The sequence below is a fragment of the Mauremys reevesii genome, linkage group 13, assembly GCF_016161935.1.
Source record: "Mauremys reevesii isolate NIE-2019 linkage group 13, ASM1616193v1, whole genome shotgun sequence".
Classification (NCBI taxonomy): Eukaryota; Metazoa; Chordata; order Testudines; family Geoemydidae; genus Mauremys; species Mauremys reevesii.
Window position 1 is genome coordinate 31,326,294 of NC_052635.1, and position 17,561 is coordinate 31,343,854.

At 44.5% G+C, this 17,561-nt stretch overlaps 1 protein-coding gene across 3 annotated transcripts in view; it reads right to left on the minus strand.

Moving 5' to 3' along the window:
* Window positions 1-6,494: 6,494 nt before the first annotated feature.
* SLC13A3 (solute carrier family 13 member 3) overlaps window positions 6,495-17,561 on the minus strand; it is a 40,588-nt gene continuing 29,521 nt past the window's right edge. For all 3 annotated transcript variants that reach the window (XM_039499449.1, XM_039499448.1, XM_039499450.1), the window contains exons 9-13: window positions 16,625-16,722; window positions 15,635-15,747; window positions 15,148-15,309; window positions 12,487-12,624; window positions 6,495-8,002 (exon numbers count right to left, since the gene is read on the minus strand). In XM_039499449.1, coding sequence (XP_039355383.1) covers window positions 7,817-8,002; window positions 12,487-12,624; window positions 15,148-15,309; window positions 15,635-15,747; window positions 16,625-16,722 — 697 coding nt within the window. In that variant the 3' untranslated portion in view covers window positions 6,495-7,816. The remainder of the gene's footprint in view (window positions 8,003-12,486; window positions 12,625-15,147; window positions 15,310-15,634; window positions 15,748-16,624; window positions 16,723-17,561) is intronic.

The window sequence follows — 17,561 nt, forward strand, 5'->3', positions numbered from 1 at the left end:
AAACTGTCCGGTTTTGAATGCTTGATTTTCCCCCACCCACAAGTTCTTTTTTCTTTCTCTTCCAAGAAGCTCCATTGATGAGAAAAATTAAATCACATGTTACTCATAAACATACTTACTATGTTCTCATAAAAGCCCAGAATTTGTCACTTAGCACCTGCTATAGGAAATATTTCAGGAGGCCAGGAGGGCTAGTGGTTAGAGCATGAGGCTGGGCGTCAACAAGGCCTGATTGTTAGTGCCAATCATGCCAGTGAAACGCCCTGTGGCCTTGGTCAGCTCATTGCTCTGTGTGTCAGCATCCTGCTCTGTGAAGTGGGGATACCAGTGCTACCCTCCCAACTTCAGAGAGCCCTTGTGAGGCTCCGCTGATGTTTGTAAATATCACACACTACACGAGCACTATGTATGTATTCATCTCTTGCTGTAGTTGCATTAACTCTGTAGCATAAAAGCTTGTTTTTGTCAGGCATTTTCGCAGATAAGTGACAAAGACATATGGCAAGTCAATACAACACTGAGTCAGATGGAAAATTAGTCACATGGTCATTTTTCCAACCATAATCAAAGCATGTTAGGAAATCATTAGCTCCCCTCCTAGCCCAGCTGATTTCCTCCTAGCCCCACTCACACTCCAGGGAACATTGGTAGCAGGTCCCAGAGAGGTGAAGCTGAATGTTTACTTTATCACCCTGAGAAAGGATGAGACTTTAACAGCATAAGAACGGCCATACTGGGTCAGACCAATGTTCTATCTAGCCCAGTATCCTGTCTTCCGACAGTGTCCAATGACAGTGCTTCAAAAGGAAACTTTCCTGTTTCTTTATGACTTCTCACCTCGTTTCTTATCTTTCTTTTTTCGCTCTCATCATAGTATGAGAGTAATGCTCCAGCTGTGGGGAGAAGATGAAGCACTAGGTGGATTCTCCTGTTACCAGTGCTCACCACTTCCGCACCTAGTCACTCCCTGGAGCACACGGCTGCTCCCTTGGAAATGGCCCTGTTGAGTCTCTTGCTCTTTACACCATTGTATTGTGAAGACAGCACGTGGACACAGTGGAGTCCAAATGACTGTGTTCACTAATGATATACAGCAGGGAAGACCTAGGTACATATATATGCTGCAGCTCTGGCAGGTTTCTGGGGACTTCTGAAAGACAGTGCTCCACGAGGGGGCTCATAAGCTATTTAAAGGGATACGACCCGACACATCCTTTACAGGTCCTTTACAGGCTGACCAATCCCTTAGTTGCCGTCTGATTAGCTGACTACATCTAATTAGAAAAGAAGACACTCATAAAACCTGATTCGAACTTTCCTTGGGCAGCTCTTGAGTGCTGAGATACTGCAGTGATGGCTGTCACTGAAAAAAAAATGGCCGTAAATAAATAGCTCCCACACAATCTTCTGTATCTGTGCTCCTGCAGAAGTTTAAGATATCAACAATTTCTAAGGAAATGGTTATAGCAAGATTCCACTGTCCTCTGCTTCTTCAGAGCTGCAATCATCCCTTCCATGCCAAAAAACATACCGATGACTCCAAACAACAACAGGCCTGATGCATCCCCGTCCTCCTATCAGGCCTGGAGGAAACGTGGAATGATGGGAGGCACAGCCCCACAACCATGTTTGGGTAGAAGACATCTGCAAGAGGGACCCACCTCCACTGAACTCAAGCTTAGGCACAGAGTCGTTGCCCCAGCAGCACAGCTGTATTAGTAGCTCATAGTTCGCCCTGCTACAACTGCACAGTGGAAGGAGCAGCATTAACATCTACAGGGATTTCTGCCACAGACTGACATCATCCATCTCTCTCTGCCCTCGGCCTTGCTGGACACCCACACTGTACACCCAGCCCAAGGACGGCCTCCTAAAACCAGGGGAGGGTGAAGAGCAGTGATCCCTTGAAGTGCCCTAGGGATCTTACAATGCAGATGTAATTTACCTGTAAAGTGTTTAGGTTAATCGATTTTAAGGCCAGGAGGGCCCAGCATGATCTCTAGTCTGACTCCCACATAACACAGGCTATAGAATTTCACCCAGTGATTTCTGCTTCAAGCCCAATAATTTGTGGTTGAGCTAAAGAGGATCTTTTAGAAAGACATCCAGGCTTGACTGAAAGATTTCAAGGGACAGAGAATTCCCACAGATGCTACAGTGACGCTTCTATAGAAAACCTTAGTCAATTGGTAGAGTAGATACAGGCCAAAGCACAAACTGTGAAATTTCTCTGTGGTTCTTGATGCACCTGAATTGATGGTTACCAGGCTTGATACAGAGCTTGTATGTTTGTTGGGAGCCATTTCTGTTTCCTGGCAAACGTGCATCACAGCCGGATAGTTTCACATTAAAATGCTGCTTCTGCATGAAGTAATTTGGGCTAATTACAGGTCGCTCACCGAACTGTTAAAGCTCATTAAAAATGTTTTTAATAGTGAATTGCTGTTTAATTTGCACATGCTGTCTGCCCTGCTGTGCCATGCTAAGTTAAACTCTTTCCATTTGATGTGCACTCTCTTACACCACCTGCTCCCAGGCTGTTTTCAGAGGGCACTGGTGTAAACAGAATTCAGACTCCTAGAGCCCACAACGACTGATGCCGTAGAGATAGCAAGAAAAGAGAGATCTGGAATAAATTCACAGTGACTGCCAGGAGCAATTAACAGCTCCAGCTCAGAGACTCCAATCTATCTGCGTTGTGCTTAGTGCCGAGCTACAAGGAGGAGTGCAACGGTGGCTGAAATCACTCTTCATGCTTCCACGGTCAGAAGGGAACCAACCCAGTCCCCCGTATAATTTAGAGCACCCTAAAGCTATTGTATTTTATAACAGATGCCATCAATTGTCTGGCAGCTGTAACGGCCTCCAGACCAAGCCTCCTTCTCCCTGGGCATGCCCCCTATGCTAGGACCCTGGGGTGTAGAAGGTGGAGTAGAGTTATGGAGGCTTTATGCCATTCAGAGGATTCGCCCATGCAGGGGAACGTGTCCGTAGCCCTCATCTTCCAGGTCTGCAGCCGCTTGGGCCAGCAGACTAGTCCTAAGTCGCTCCTGTGCGGCTGTGACTATAGATTTGTGCAGAACTTGAGACAAAATCGGCTTTACTGTCACCTTGCAGAAAGAACTAAAGTAACGCTCGTGTCTTTAAGTGGCTGCACATCAGACCTCTCTCAAGACAGGCACATCCACCAACTCTACAGAGCACAAGCAAATGTTACAAAGCATCATGCATCTGATGAGCCCTTGCTGGGGAGAGCAAATTGAGCATTTTCAGGTTTAGCAGCTACACCCCAGCTGTTCTGCTCTGTAGTTATAGTAATTATGCTCCCCAGTCAACTGGTAACACAAAGGTTTCCTAGCGATGCTTCAGACATTATGTGAACAGCATAAACCAGCCAGCGAATGCCGCATACAGAACTAATCCAGCTGTTCTGTCTGTGAAGGGAAGGCCGTTAGGGCAGCACAAAAGAAGCTGTTATTTATTTTGCACTTCCTTCGGAATTGCTTGCATGAGGATATGAATTCAATTTCCAGAACATAAAAGGATTGAACAAAGATCCACCCGTTGTCTCCTGTAGAATCAATTAAGGTCTCATTATGAACTATTTTAAAATTAAACTAGTTTCTACTTTATTTGAATGCTAACTAATATTAGCATTAGGCCACTGTACTGACAAGCTAGACAGGCAGTCTTCTGGGGCAGCAAATTATTCAGCAACTTTGTTTGTGGCAGGTGCCTGTGGACCGGGGAAGGTGAATACTTGCTGGATTGTGGAAAGTGGTAGAAATACTATAACCTGGTCCCAGTGGTAACAAAGGAACTAGTCCTGCAGCCTGCACTCACATGAGCAGTCCCAAGATAGGTAAATAGTTTCTGTGCCACTTTCTGTATTTGCCTCCTGGAAAATTAAAGCACTAATGACAAATTTGACTCATTAGCTGCACAGAGTAACTGAGTAATAGAGGCAGGCTCAGGCCCAAAATAAACAAGGAGTTACATTACTGGACCCAAGAGATACTGTCAAACAGGGACCATACACAAAATAAGTTAATAGTCTGTGATACTAAACTGTGATAACTCCCTTCTGTAAATATAGCTCTTCTTCCACTTAACTGATTCATTGTGCTCCCAGAGTGTGTCTGAACTAAAGCTGGTAGATGGGTTGTTTCTCATCCTACTGTTGTATAATTGATCACTTAATGCACATGCAAAAATTCATGGATAAATCTAGATATGCATCTAAGTGCCAGCAGGGATAACTGTAGGGTGGTTCAGGGGCAGATTTTAAACCTGAGATTTCCTTCCTTTTCTATATGCCTGTTCTATATTCTCTGAAAAATGAGCCGGAAACATGACTGTCAGACTTTTCCTAACCTTTTCCAAAGCTTCCTTCTTGGCAATGAATTTTATTGTTAGTTGTGGGGTCTTTCTCACCTATCTGAAGCAACTGTGACCTCTTGTGGTCAGATGCTGCCATGTCACTTCGGGGTTCAAATGTGTTTGATCTCACAAGCTAATTAGGTCTGTGTCTGAATGGAAGACCTGTGAGGAAAAGTGAGGAGGAATCAAGCGTGGTGAGTCAGTAAATGGCGCTCGGCTCTCTGAGTCATTGCTGAACCAATGCTCCATGGTGACATTAAGGAGCGCCGTGCTGCCAGTGCCAAAGGTGCTGTCTTTTGGCTGAGGCTTTTACCACTTTGAATAATTAAAGAGGTCATGGCACAGCATTGGAACATCTTAACCCTGCTGTCCTGACAAATTCCAACTCAGGAATATGTACACTGACTCCCCAAAATTTTCCCTGTTGTTTACAGGATTCTTCTTCAATTTCTGTTTTAAGCGCCATGTAGTGTTACTAAGAGCTGGTAGACCAGTGGTTCCCAAACTGGGTTTGTGAACCCTTGGGGGTTCACAAAATGTATCGGGGGTTCTCAGAAAAAAATCTGTAATGGTGGACAGAGCCGTCCCTAGGGACCCCGGGCGTGCGGGGGCAGAAGCTGGAACCCAGGAGTGCAAGGCTGCAGCCAGAGCCCCGCAGCCAGTGGGGTGAGCAGCCTGAGCCCCATGGAGTGCAGGGTCGGCAGCTGAGACCCCGGGCTTGCAGGCGGCAGCTGGGACCCTGTCTCTGGCAGACAGGGGAAATGGGGTGGCATGAGGGGCAGAGTGGGATGGGGAGCCACGCTGTACCTGGGGGGCCTTTCAGGCTAATTTGTCCCTGGCCCCACATCCACCTCATGGCAGAAGAAAAAGTGTTTGCACGTCAAATCAGCCGGAACCAAGGTCTTTGTAGCCAATGTGGTGTTAACGACCTGCAGTTAGTCCATACTCACTATGAATGCATTTTATTGTACAAGTTCCCTGATCATGAGGATTTTGTCCCAACATCAGCTGAGTTCCATGTTCGGTCAGTTCAGTTTCAGCTTACGCCTCTGGAAACATTCATACTGTGCAGGGCCACCCGGGGGGGTGCGGGTGCAAGTGGGGCAATTTGCCCCAGGCCCCCAGGCCCCATAGGGGCCCCCATGAAAATATCGGAGGCTCCCCCCTGCCTCCGCCTTCCCCCAGTGCCTCAGCGCGCCACGTCCAGGAGCAGCCCTAGACAGAGCTAAAGCAGCATGGCTCCAGCAGGGTCCGAGCTCCTCCGGCTCAGAGCCTCGTGGTAAGGGGGCGGGGCTGCGAGCTGCGGACGAGTAGACAGGATACTGGGCTGGATGGACCTTTGATTTGACCCAGTATGGCTGTTCTTATGTTCTAACCTAAATGAACCCAAAGTTGTGAAGACAGATATGAGTCAAGAAAGCCAGCAGAGAATCAGAAACCTGGAAAAATCTCTGACTGGATGGGCTCAGGCGTTTGGTCACAAGCTGAGGTGGTTCAAAAGTTTTGGATTTTTTTTAAGCAGAATTTTTTTATTGTTTCTTTAAACAATCAAACACAGCAAGCAGCAAATATTTGGCCACACACTTCTGAAACCCCAAACCATGTTCAGGTTTTGGCAGACTAATTTCAGCTTTTCAAATAAAAAAAACCGCAACGAATTTTGAAGGAAAGCAGACACTGTCCATAATTTTTTTCTGCTTTTTAAAAATCCCTAGTTTTTGATCCAAAATAGTTTTGATGGAAAATATTTGTCCAACCCTTTTAATGAGCTTTAGTGCCTTTTATTACTAGCTGATGCTGAGAACCAGTGATACCTTGTAAAGGTGACTTGAAAAGAAGTTTTCTCAAAACTGGGTTTGTGCCAAGATGCGGAAGGTTTTTAAATGTTTATTTTTCCCAGGGCTGCCCGAGGGGGGGGGGTGAGGGGGGGAGGAGAAATGGGACAATTTGCCCCTGGCCCCATGAGAATATACTATTCTATAGTATTGCAACTTTTTTTAATAGAAGGGACCCCTGAGATTGCTTTGCCCCACGCCCCCTGAATCCTCTGGGCGGCCCTGATACTGTGATGTAATCAATATTGTTTTCACAGCAACAGCAACAACTACGATTAAAGAGAGAATTGGGTCTCAGAGCTGACACTGAATCTTTTGAGTAACTCAAGGGAAAACTGAGCCAGACCTCAGCTGGTGTAAATCAGCTTGCTTCTATCAATGCCATTGGCGCTATGCCAGTTTACACCAGCTGGGAATCTGGTCCAGTTGAATCCAACATCTGAATCAGTGCAAGGATTCCCTCGCTAATCATCCCCAAAGCACCATATCAGACTCCTCATCTTTCAACCCATCTGTTTCAAATACTGATCTTTAATTAAAGTCAGAGTTTTACACAAACAAAATACAAGTGTTTGGATAAAATAGTGATGAAAATCATGCTCAATTTGCAAATCCTTTCATTGAAAGTACCCAAGCAATCAGATAAAAGAATCAAACTCTGTTTCGCAAAAATGTCAACATTCCTCTGCGAACAGTCTACTGACTTGTGACTCAGCTGCATTGTCATGAGTAGGTCAACCTCAAACCTCAGTTAAAGGAAGTTCACCAATTTAGGAATAGCCACATAAACCACTGGAGTGATGCCCCTGATAGACACAGAGTTACATCAGGAGTGAATATGGCCACAAATCTCTGCCTTTCCAGTCAGTACAAAAGTGTTGGTGAAAATTATTGTCATGGGTTTTAAAATAAATCCCAAGCTAATGAATGTGTTTGGAAACCTACTGTTACCAACTGCCCACTGTGGAGCAATACACCAAATTCTGGCTAGACTGTCATAGTCTCCTGAATTATCCTTTCATAAGAAGCTGAAGAAATAGTCTTCATACTATATGATGCAATGACTTGTGAAATCCTTGTAAAAATTTGACCCCTAACAAGTGTTCTAGAATCACAGGGATCAAGCATGGCCCCCCCACTAAGCCTGGTTCTGATACCCTGATCCAAGTTGCGTAGCACCTGAAATGGTCCCATTGACTTCCCTCATGGGAGTAAGGATACCATCCAGCATGAGTTAAGGTATCAGAAACTAGCCCATTGAAGTTAACAGCAAAACTCCCATAGATTTCACCAGGAGTGGCATTTACCCTGGAAATGTTGGAGACTTACTTGGTGATCCATTTAATACACCTCTACTAATGAAGAACAATATTTTCTAAAACTGTTTGATAGATATCTGTGGGGGAGGAGCCAAATCTTCCAAGATCCCTACCCCAAAAATTATGTCGTGACAATGAGTAATAGTTATAAAAATAAAATAAAATGAATGGAAAGTCCTGTGCAATGTGAGCAGCAACGTGGCCTTTGTCCTGTGCGTACACTCTGGCCATTCCAGTGCCCCAGTCCTAAGTGAGTGAGTCCCACCTATGAGCTGGCTTTGTTCATATTTTATTCAGCGAGCTTAAAGTAACATTCTTTACATCCGGCAAGAGGGACGTGATGTTCTCTCCATGGATGTTGGCCCACGCAGGAAAGGTGCCCAGCTGGAAGATGCTCTTGGCCCATGTGTTTATAGCCAAGCTAAGCAGCAGAACACCCATAAGATTCATGAGCAGCCCAGTTCTCGCCTGTGAAAGAAATGCAGCTACATTATACTTGGGTTTAGCCTGGAAATCCTGAGCATGTGAAGCAAGGAACCACGGTGGCCAGCCCTGAGGACTGACTGCATATGAACGACCATTACAACAAAGAGGAGTTTAAATTAACATTTCAGCTGGATTTTCTCAAGCCAGGGACTCCACTCCTAAATGCTGACTTAGGTCCTCATCCATCAAAGCACATGAGCATTAGCACATGGTTAACTTTAAGCACATGAGTAGTCCACAAAACTGTTCTCATACTTAACACACGCTCAAACACATTGGTGAATTGGGGCCTGATCCTGTGCCAGTGGTATAAATGAAAGTTTAGCCATTGTTGGTGCAGGATCAGGGCCGGAGAGCCACGGAGTACATGCAGCTGCCATTGCTGTCTTCACTGAGAGCAGTAGGTGTTCAAAACTTTTCAGGATCAGGCTTTGGAAAAGCATCTCTAACATCCCAGTAAATGGAGTGTGTATGTGCTTCTTTTAAGTTTCATTTCTGCAGAAGGAAAGGATTCTCTTACAAGCCAGCCGAGCATCAGGGAACTGAGAATCCAACTTAAAGAGTCTGTGGATTAAAAAGCACTTTCTGTCTTTAAGCCCCTGTCTGTAATACAATCAGTGTCCATGCGCAGGGAATGAGTGAAACCACAGACATTTTTAGCCCATTAATACGAACAAGCAGTTCTGTAAAGCTACAGCGATATGGCAGCAAAGAGTGAAAGCTGAATAAAATTAATAATCAAAGGTTATGTGTGCAGTTCTTAGAAAAGAAAACCACCAGAGCCCCTTACCAATATGTAAAGACACCAGGAGCTTGAGTTGATAAACAGCTGAATTTCAAAAGGAGTTAGGCTTTCTCCCAAAGCCTTTGTTCAGTTTTCACTCAGGCAAAACTCCCATTGGCTTCAGCCTAAGTAAAACTGAGAAGGAGCCTCAGGACTTGACTCACTGTTTCCAAAGCAACTAACTCTCACTTCACTCAATGCAAAGGCACAAATTCATACAACCATGGCAACTGTTAAACCTCAGTCTAAACCAGGGCAACGGGTGGTGTACAAAGGGAGAGAGAGAACAGGCTTGAATGGCCGGATACTATTGTAGCAGCTCCACAAGAAGGCGTCATCACACTTTTAACCGTAAGGAGGCTGGGGTAGAGTGGGGCGAAAGAAAGTTAGAGGATGTGAAGGAATGCTGACCTCCGTTGGGCTAAGTACGTTGAGGATATTGGGTAAGCCTGTGCCACTGAAAGGGACATTCACAAATTGCACTTTCATTCCATAGTCACAGAACATCACAGCAAAGTCATAAAACTTGCTCCTTCCTGGGGCCAGCCAAGGGCAGGACACAAGCTTGGGAAACAAGTCGACATCCAGGCAAGCTGACCTGTCAACAAGAATGGGGGCAAACTGGGTTTCTATCATTTCACATTAAGTTAAAGGGGATGTGATTAAGGGTGACAGTCTCTAAACTGAGCCAACCCTAAAAATAACTATCAGCCCCTCCCATAGATAAAATCCCAACTTCTCAGCTGAGCCATAGACCCGGGTGCATGCACATAAACTTGGCTTCCTCTTATTCCACCTGCCCCGCTGGTTGGTGAGTGAGCAGCATATTTAAACATAAGAGTGTAAGATCAGAGCCCTGCTCAGCAACATGAATCTTTTAATCTCTAAAGTTCCTCTTCTTTAACCACTTTGGCACTAGCCCTTCACCCTCTGGCTCCCAGGCAGCTAGATTCCCATGGCTTCCAATAGGAAAAATGAACCTCATCTCATTGCATGCAGCAGCCACTGTTGCAGAGCCTTAAGGATTGATCCTATACAGGACAGAGCGTGGCACATATTACCACAAGGTAAAATTTGCTGAACAAGATGTGGGGGGCACAGAGGACCCCAACCCTGTATTAATGAGTGCTACTGTCTGGGCACCAAGGCCAGAGAGGAGAGTGAGTTGCTTAAAGTGCCTCATTAGCACAATGAGGGTCATGCTTAAGGCCATATTTATTCTTTGCCCACACCCCATCCTTTTGTTACACTGGTTTTGAGAACCAGAAAGCAGGTGTGCAAAGTCATTGAGCAGTTCTGCCACTAAAGGAGTAGGACTACCCTAGTGTGTAACCTGACTTGCCCCCACGTGGATTCCTCTGTTCATGATTCCACTGGAGCACAATGATCTTGTGCAAGGAGGGGACACGGATTAGGAATCAAGTTGACATCCAGCCAACCTGACCTTTCAGCAAGAATGTGGTTTCCTCAAAACACCCACTCCTTTGTCTTGAAATGCCATAAACTAGAGAATCTGCCCATCCTCCCCCAACTGCTCTTCCTGTACTCCTGGTGGACTGTATAAAGCACAAGCCTCTACCACCTGATCTTAAAGGACTAAGTCTTCTAGTTGGTGGCTTCTGCAGACTCATTAACATCACATGTGGACCAGTCACTAATGAGCTGGACAGAGGCCTTCATATTTAGTGTGGATTATAAAAGCAACTGGGTTTCCCAAGCATAAGCTCAGCCATGGCAGTTGCTGAATCCAGTGCTGTGAGCATGGATGGGATCATGAGAACACTCACCTCCTGCTGCAGAACAATGAGACCTTAAGCAAAGTAGTAAATCCCATTATTGTCTGGATTTCACTCACTCAGGGCAGGATTCCTGGCAATGCTATGGGCTTCCAACTGGGCAAACTAGATTCTGGTCACAGATTCTCACTTCTCAGGCTGGCAGAGGCTGTAAGTGATGTGGAGCTCAGCCTGTGGGAGGGTGATTGCCTCAGGTCACTCTCCAGCAATCCCCTCTGGCTGAGGTACAAAACAGTGCAGATGGGCTTTGGAAGTAGTTGTGTCTAGCCTTACTCCTGGAGGGGAGTAACTGCAACTCTGGGGTAAGAAGATGTAAGGAGAGGAAAATGGGGAGGAATCTTGAGAGAAGCCTACCCAATTCCTCATCACCTCCTTGCTTTTCACTGAGTGTTCTCCTTGCCCTTCTGCACACCAAGATGTTCTGTAACATTCAACCCCCTTCCTGGTGCATTTCCAGTCACCCTTCTCTTCTGAGGAAACTGAAAACAGGCCTGCTCTTTTCTCCCCAGTTCTCACTTCCTCATTTACTGAGTGCTTGTGCAAATGCTGAGAAGCACTGGGGCGTGGGCTGAGGCCCTTGGTAACCAAACCAACTTAGCAGCTAGTACCAGCGATCTCCAAACCAACCTACTACACTACGGAATCACATAAGACTAGGTTCCTACCGAACAGATCTAGTGATTTCTGCTCATGTTCACCGGCCTTGAGGATAAGAGTGTGAGAATGGTATGAGAATGAAAATGGTATGAGAGTCACTTAGTGTGGCCATCACCACATAAACACTGCAGCCTGGGGAAGAACGTCTGAGTCATCTTCATGTGAATTCTAACCAGCTCTGAATGGTTGCACCTATAAGAGGGAGATCCTTTCCCCTATGTGACTATCTCCTCTCCTCAGCCATTGCTTACAAAAATGTTTTATTCTGCAAGTCGGGCTTAGTGCACCATTAAGGGTCCACAGACCACAGGTGAGGAGTTATATAAGGGGACATATGCTCAGTCTGGAGTATAGAGATGTACTAAGTTGACCCCGATAGACATTCATGGGAGTTTGTGGTCAAGCTCTTCTGCCCAGTGAATTGAAAACATTCCCTTGGTGCTCTTTAATGTAAGGATCTACATTAAAAAACTAATAGTAATGTACAGTGTAGGATGTAAACACTTTATTGTAACTTTGCCTTAATAAGAAGTTTGTTTGTTTTTTTTAAATGCCAACAAGAAAATACCAGACAGGAAAACAAAGCAAAACAAACTTAATAGTAAAATCAAAAGGAGAAGTAGCTCATTTCTTAATGACTCTTTGTTTAGGAAATAGCATTTCTCTTCATTAGCGAGAGTCATTGTTATACAGGCTGTACATTTAGTCTCTATAGAGAACTTGACAGCACATCTGAGAATTCATATACATATTTCCTGTTGAGTTTTGAGAGACATTAATTTTGCTGCTCACTTGGAGAGCTTCATATTATAGCTTTCTGGCTCTCCTTGACTCTTCTGTCTTTCCCTCTCTCTGTTTCCCTCTATCATCTTCCTGAATGGGAATTGCCTGGGTGATTGCGCCAAGCATATTATGTCAAATAATTCCTTCCAGATCAGAAAAGACTAAAATATTCTAGTGCAGTTGATTCAGCCAGCATTTACATCAGATACCACTGGCAGTAGATCCACTTAACCAATTAAAAGGAATGTAGTAACATGCACTTCACATAGAGATGGTGACTTTGACCAAGGTCTACTGGGAAATTTAGCCTGGGATGCTCAAACTGACCTTTGTGATTTTATTTTACAACACTCTGATTTGGTAGCATATCTCGAAATTATTGTCCTAAAAACTCTTCATCTAAATGATTGTGTCTCCAGTGATTTCTGTACATAAAAAAAACTTACCATATCTTTGACCAATAAGTGTCCAGAAGAAAATGCAATTGAGTTTGGGGGCGTGGAGACTGGCAGCATGAAAGCGTATGAGCATCCTATAGTTCCTGGTATCATTAAATACAGGGGATTTACTTTCAGACGAATTGCCTTAAAAGAACAAAATGTAAAAATATAATACTGTACATTAGGGGTTCTGAGCTACAATGGAGCTACACCTAAGAATGCAAATAATTACAGCACTGGGCCTAGCAGAACTCAGTGATCTGTGCTTTATAATAGCATATCCTGCTGTTCTATTGCTAAGAACATTTTTAAAGATTATTATTAATCTGTTGTGCAGCACGTACTTACACTCCTTTAGCATCTTGTTTCCAAACAGTCCAATACACTAAGCAGGCCTTGTAAGTTCCCTGTGAAGTGTGCAGGTGTTGTTAACCCCATTTCACAGATAGGGAAACTGAGGCACAGAGCGGGGAAGTGACTTGCCCAGGGTCAGACAGCAGGTCAGTGGCAGAGCTTGAAATGGACACCAAGAATTCTGGCTCCCGGCTGCCTTTTCTAACCACTTGAATACACAACATCGCAAAACTATTGGTTGACTAAAACCTGAGGTCTCTTTAAATGGCCTCAGGGAGCATGTAGACCCCTGGGGGGCTGAGCCAGTGAGGGTTAAGCGACCAGCAGGCTGAGTGACCCAAAACCAACTCTTAAGGCCATATTAGAAGAGTAGTGAAATTGTATAAAGGTCCATTCCTTACAGATTGTTAGCACAGGCGTGATAAATAGACTACAGTCCTTGAAATGGAGGCTATATTGTTAGAGAATCAAGAATAGATTCTAGTTGTATTTGTGTATGTTTACCTTGCTAGAGGTTTAACGTGATCTAATTAGCTTGTAGATGCTAAAATTCTGTTCCTGACTTTAATGATTCATTACGACGGTATTCTATTGATTCAGAGGTCAAAAGGGGATATTATAATTTAGATGAGACTTGTGGCACAATAATATTATTCTTTAATTTATCTCTGAAATTTGTAATAAACGACCTGTAAGCTGTTTGATGGTTAATTGCCCTATGCTAATGAAGGCAACTAGCTACCCGTGTATGCCTAGGAATGAGGGATTAGCTTCAAAGCAACAATATACATTACCTATTCTTCAACCAAGGAAGCCCTGCTGTGAACACAACTTGCTTCAAGCTATAAAGGAAGTTTCGCATCTGATGCTTGCTATCTCAGATCTGCTTAAACTTTGACAGGGAAAATCTAAGCCTGTAAGACTGAGGTCTCCAGGTCTACTGTGGATTAACCTTGTACTTTTCATGGAAGAATTTGAACAAACTCTGCACAAGAACTGCCTATTGGACTATAGCCTTTTAAATTGATTACAGGAGGCTTTTTACAAAGCAGCAACCTCACCATCTCTGCTATGCAACTGACCTAAGAACTTTATTCATATCTGTACGTCGAATGATCTTTTAACCACAGCAACTCTCTGTCTTTTCTTTTTGTTAATAAATCTTAATGAATAAGGATTGGCTATAAGCATGTATTTGGGTGAGATCTAAAATATTCATTGACCTGGTGGGTAATGTGTCCAGTCTCTTAGAACTTTACTTACGGTGAATAAGGTTTTTAGTAACTCTCACTATGTTAGAGTTGGCTGTCTGGGTGGGAGCCAAGGCTGGATTGCTTAAAGAGAACTGTATTTTGGCTTCTTGGTAATCAGTAAGGTATTACAGGAACTGTTTGGTTACTAGCTTGGTGAAATCTAATGATAGAATAAACCACCAGTTTGGGGGATCACCTGACCTATTCTTTACCATTTGCCCTGACTGCAATCTCAGTATAGCCCCTCAGTGACCCTGGCCACAACTCCACACAGCTGGATGGGCCAGCTGAGATCCTGCAGACTACTGGGCCTAGTATGCAGAGGAGTGAGGTGACCCCCGTGGCGGCTCAGAGGACTAGCGCATCTTCTGCAGCTGATGAAGGCCGGGCTGCGGCAATAGAGGGAAATGTTTTCACAGGGTACCTAGACTGTGAAGCACGTGAGGCTGACTGTAGTAATTTGTGAATTCTGTATGTGACCTGGTTATCGGGATAGTTACAGCGTGGCTATATTGGGGTATTGGTTAATAGCAGGGTTGTTAGGAAACCAATAGGATGGCAACACTATGACTCTTGATACATAACACAGTGGGATCATTAAGAGACAATGCCTGGAGCTATTGAACTTTGAAGATGCTACATCCAGGCTCCAGACAAAGTCACCAGACTTGTTTTGCCAAGGGGGTCAGATGTAGCAAAACCTGCCTGGCCCACACCCTCAGGGTGGTAGGGCTTCGGGGAAGATAGACATGCGGGAGACCTTTTGTCATGTTCAAATCCTTGTTCTCTTATGTTCTGCTTTGTTCCTGCTGTTCAGACAAGTCTGTCTGTCACTGTGGCCACCACAGGGCACAAGACCCCAAGGCTGAACCCAGTCAGGCCTGCTGAGTCATCACGCTGGTACACAGGGATCTGTAGCGCAGGGCCTGGTCTGATAATGGGAGAATTCGGGGCTTCCATCCCAGACAAGGTAAAGGCACAAGGCCTAACACCTAAGGGTGTGCGCTGAGAGAGACCACAGAGGGGTCAGAGCTGGCCCCATCATGGTGACGTATCTTACCAGTTCTGCCAGGATAGGCAGGAAGATTATAATTGTGGCCGTGTTGCTGGCAAACTCTGTGAATAAGGCGATCACTATTGTGACAAGCACGACAGCCACCGCCGGCGGCACGCTCTCCAGGGGATGCAGGTGGCCTCCGATCCAGACAGACAAGCCTGACTCCTGCAGCAGGAGAGAAAATGCAGCAGGTTTTATATTTGAGCTCCTGGATTTCCATGCAAGACTCAGATCATTTCACAGAATTGCAAACTACATATAAATAGAGATCACTTTGCCCACCCGCCTCTGAAACGCAGCCACCCTGAGGGAGGGGGGTGCATGTTATAGCCTTTAGATGTCAAATCCAGTCACTCAGCTGCCATACACTGCAGGTGCAAAATTGCAGGAGCAACGTCAGAAGCCGAACTGATACCCTTTTAAAAACCATGGGCATAGAGTAGAATGACACTAAGGTAACACTAATGATGGGCATCACTCCAAAAACTACCTCACATCCTTTTGCCATGGCGAATCCTCCACCGAGCAGCAAGATAATGTTCCAAGGTACAGTCTCCTGGGCCCTTCTCCAGGACAGCAAGGGCACATTCTCAGTGTTTGATGCTAGAGAAAGAGATTCCCCACCAAACACACACACACACACAGATTAACAAATAACTTGTCATCTGATAAAATAGCCACGTTACTCACTGGTGTCAAAGTTAGCTGATGATCATGTAATAACAAACACATGGATATTTCAATTTCAATTCAACAGGCAGCAAAAAAGTTGTAGCAGTCAAGGTTTTCTTGGCTTTTTTCTCAGCTGTTTTTTTTATTAACATAAAGGACAATTTCTTTGGTGTAATAAACATAAATATTCTCTTCTCTGATATCTGGCAGATTACGGCAGGAGGAAGTTTTCTGACAGTTGTAATTTTGTGGACAAGTTCATCACCGTATTAATTTTCTACTTGCAGCTCAAAGTGGGAGGAGCTTTCTAGGAAGGAAACTGCTGTGTCTCCCCCAGACGGTCACTTCTGAATAAGAACTCAATTGTTGTGTCATATGGAAAGGCAAACTGGTAGGACTGTCATGTTCTGTGAACTAAGGACAACCACATTTCACCCAATGGGAGTCTGAGGAGCAACCTGCCGCAGTCTGAAAGCAACACCTAATTTGCATGAAATGACGTAATGGCAGTTGCTTTCGTTTTGTGACAAAAGGCCAGAGCAAGTGCTGCTTTGCTGTGAGATGAGCCCCATGGGCTGCACAGGCTGCATCTCCAGTTAAAGATGAAGGTGGCCATAGCCATATGGGTCACATTTTCATAAGTGACTCAGGTACTTAGGTGCCTAAGTTTCATCGAAAGTCAACGGGACATAGGTGCTTTTCAAAATGTTACCCCATACCTGCTGACTGAGTACCCTGCCTTACTGTTATGTGCTGAGCTCCTGCAGTGTGAACACAGAAGAAGGGGACAGAGGGGCTTACAACCTACCTTTTAAGTCAAACCACCATTTACAGGATGGTCTTTGTGAAGGGAAGAAGAACAGTATGGTCACTATGGCGACTCCAGTAACCGCATCTGAGACAAACCTGTCCAGGAGGAGCAGAAACACTTGTAAGCAGCAAAAGTCTTGAGATTTGTAAAATTTACAAAAATTGGGATTTACCAAAGAGTTTAGGATTTTGCATCAACAATACTCATTGGTCATGATTTTTTTTTAATTCCCTTCTGAGCTACATGTCTAAGATTGGCTGTGACTCCTTTAGAAAACTGATCAGAGACACTGAAAACACAAAAACCTGGTTTTAAAGAAAATAGGGAGGGGGTGGCAGTGCTGGCTGCTCGAATGACTGAATCACTTTCCGTTTGTTAGGGTTTGTGAGAAGAATACTGATTATGGAGGTCTGGGGAGATTGCCTAAGCTGGTTGCAGGGAAATAGAAAAATCAGATCATTGGCCCTTTTTGGTTATGATCTCTTTGTAAAATGCTCAGCTTCTAAAATGAAGAGCGTGATATAAAAACTCTAGGCCCCAATTCAGCAAAGCATTTAAGCTTTAACTTTAAGTAACTATTAAATATTGAGAACAAAATTAATCTGTGAAGTATGTACTTGATTCCCATTAGAGCCAAGCATGTGGTGAACTCTTTTTCTGAATATGAATAGTCTGTTGAACTGTGTCCCTAGAGAAATAGAGATGGGCTCTTTTCTGTGCAGAAACAACTCACTCTCGCTCTGTGAGTATTACTATTATTGCCTTTATGATTCTTCATCTTTGTCTTCACATGGACGTCACAGCAGAGAAAAGGTTGCAATGCAGAGAGAAAAGCACTAAGGGGTGAACTCTTGCAGCCTTTATTCATCCCAGAGCTCAGGCCATGAGCATTTTTAATACTAACATCCCACTAGGCTTCCACTACCTCCTCTTG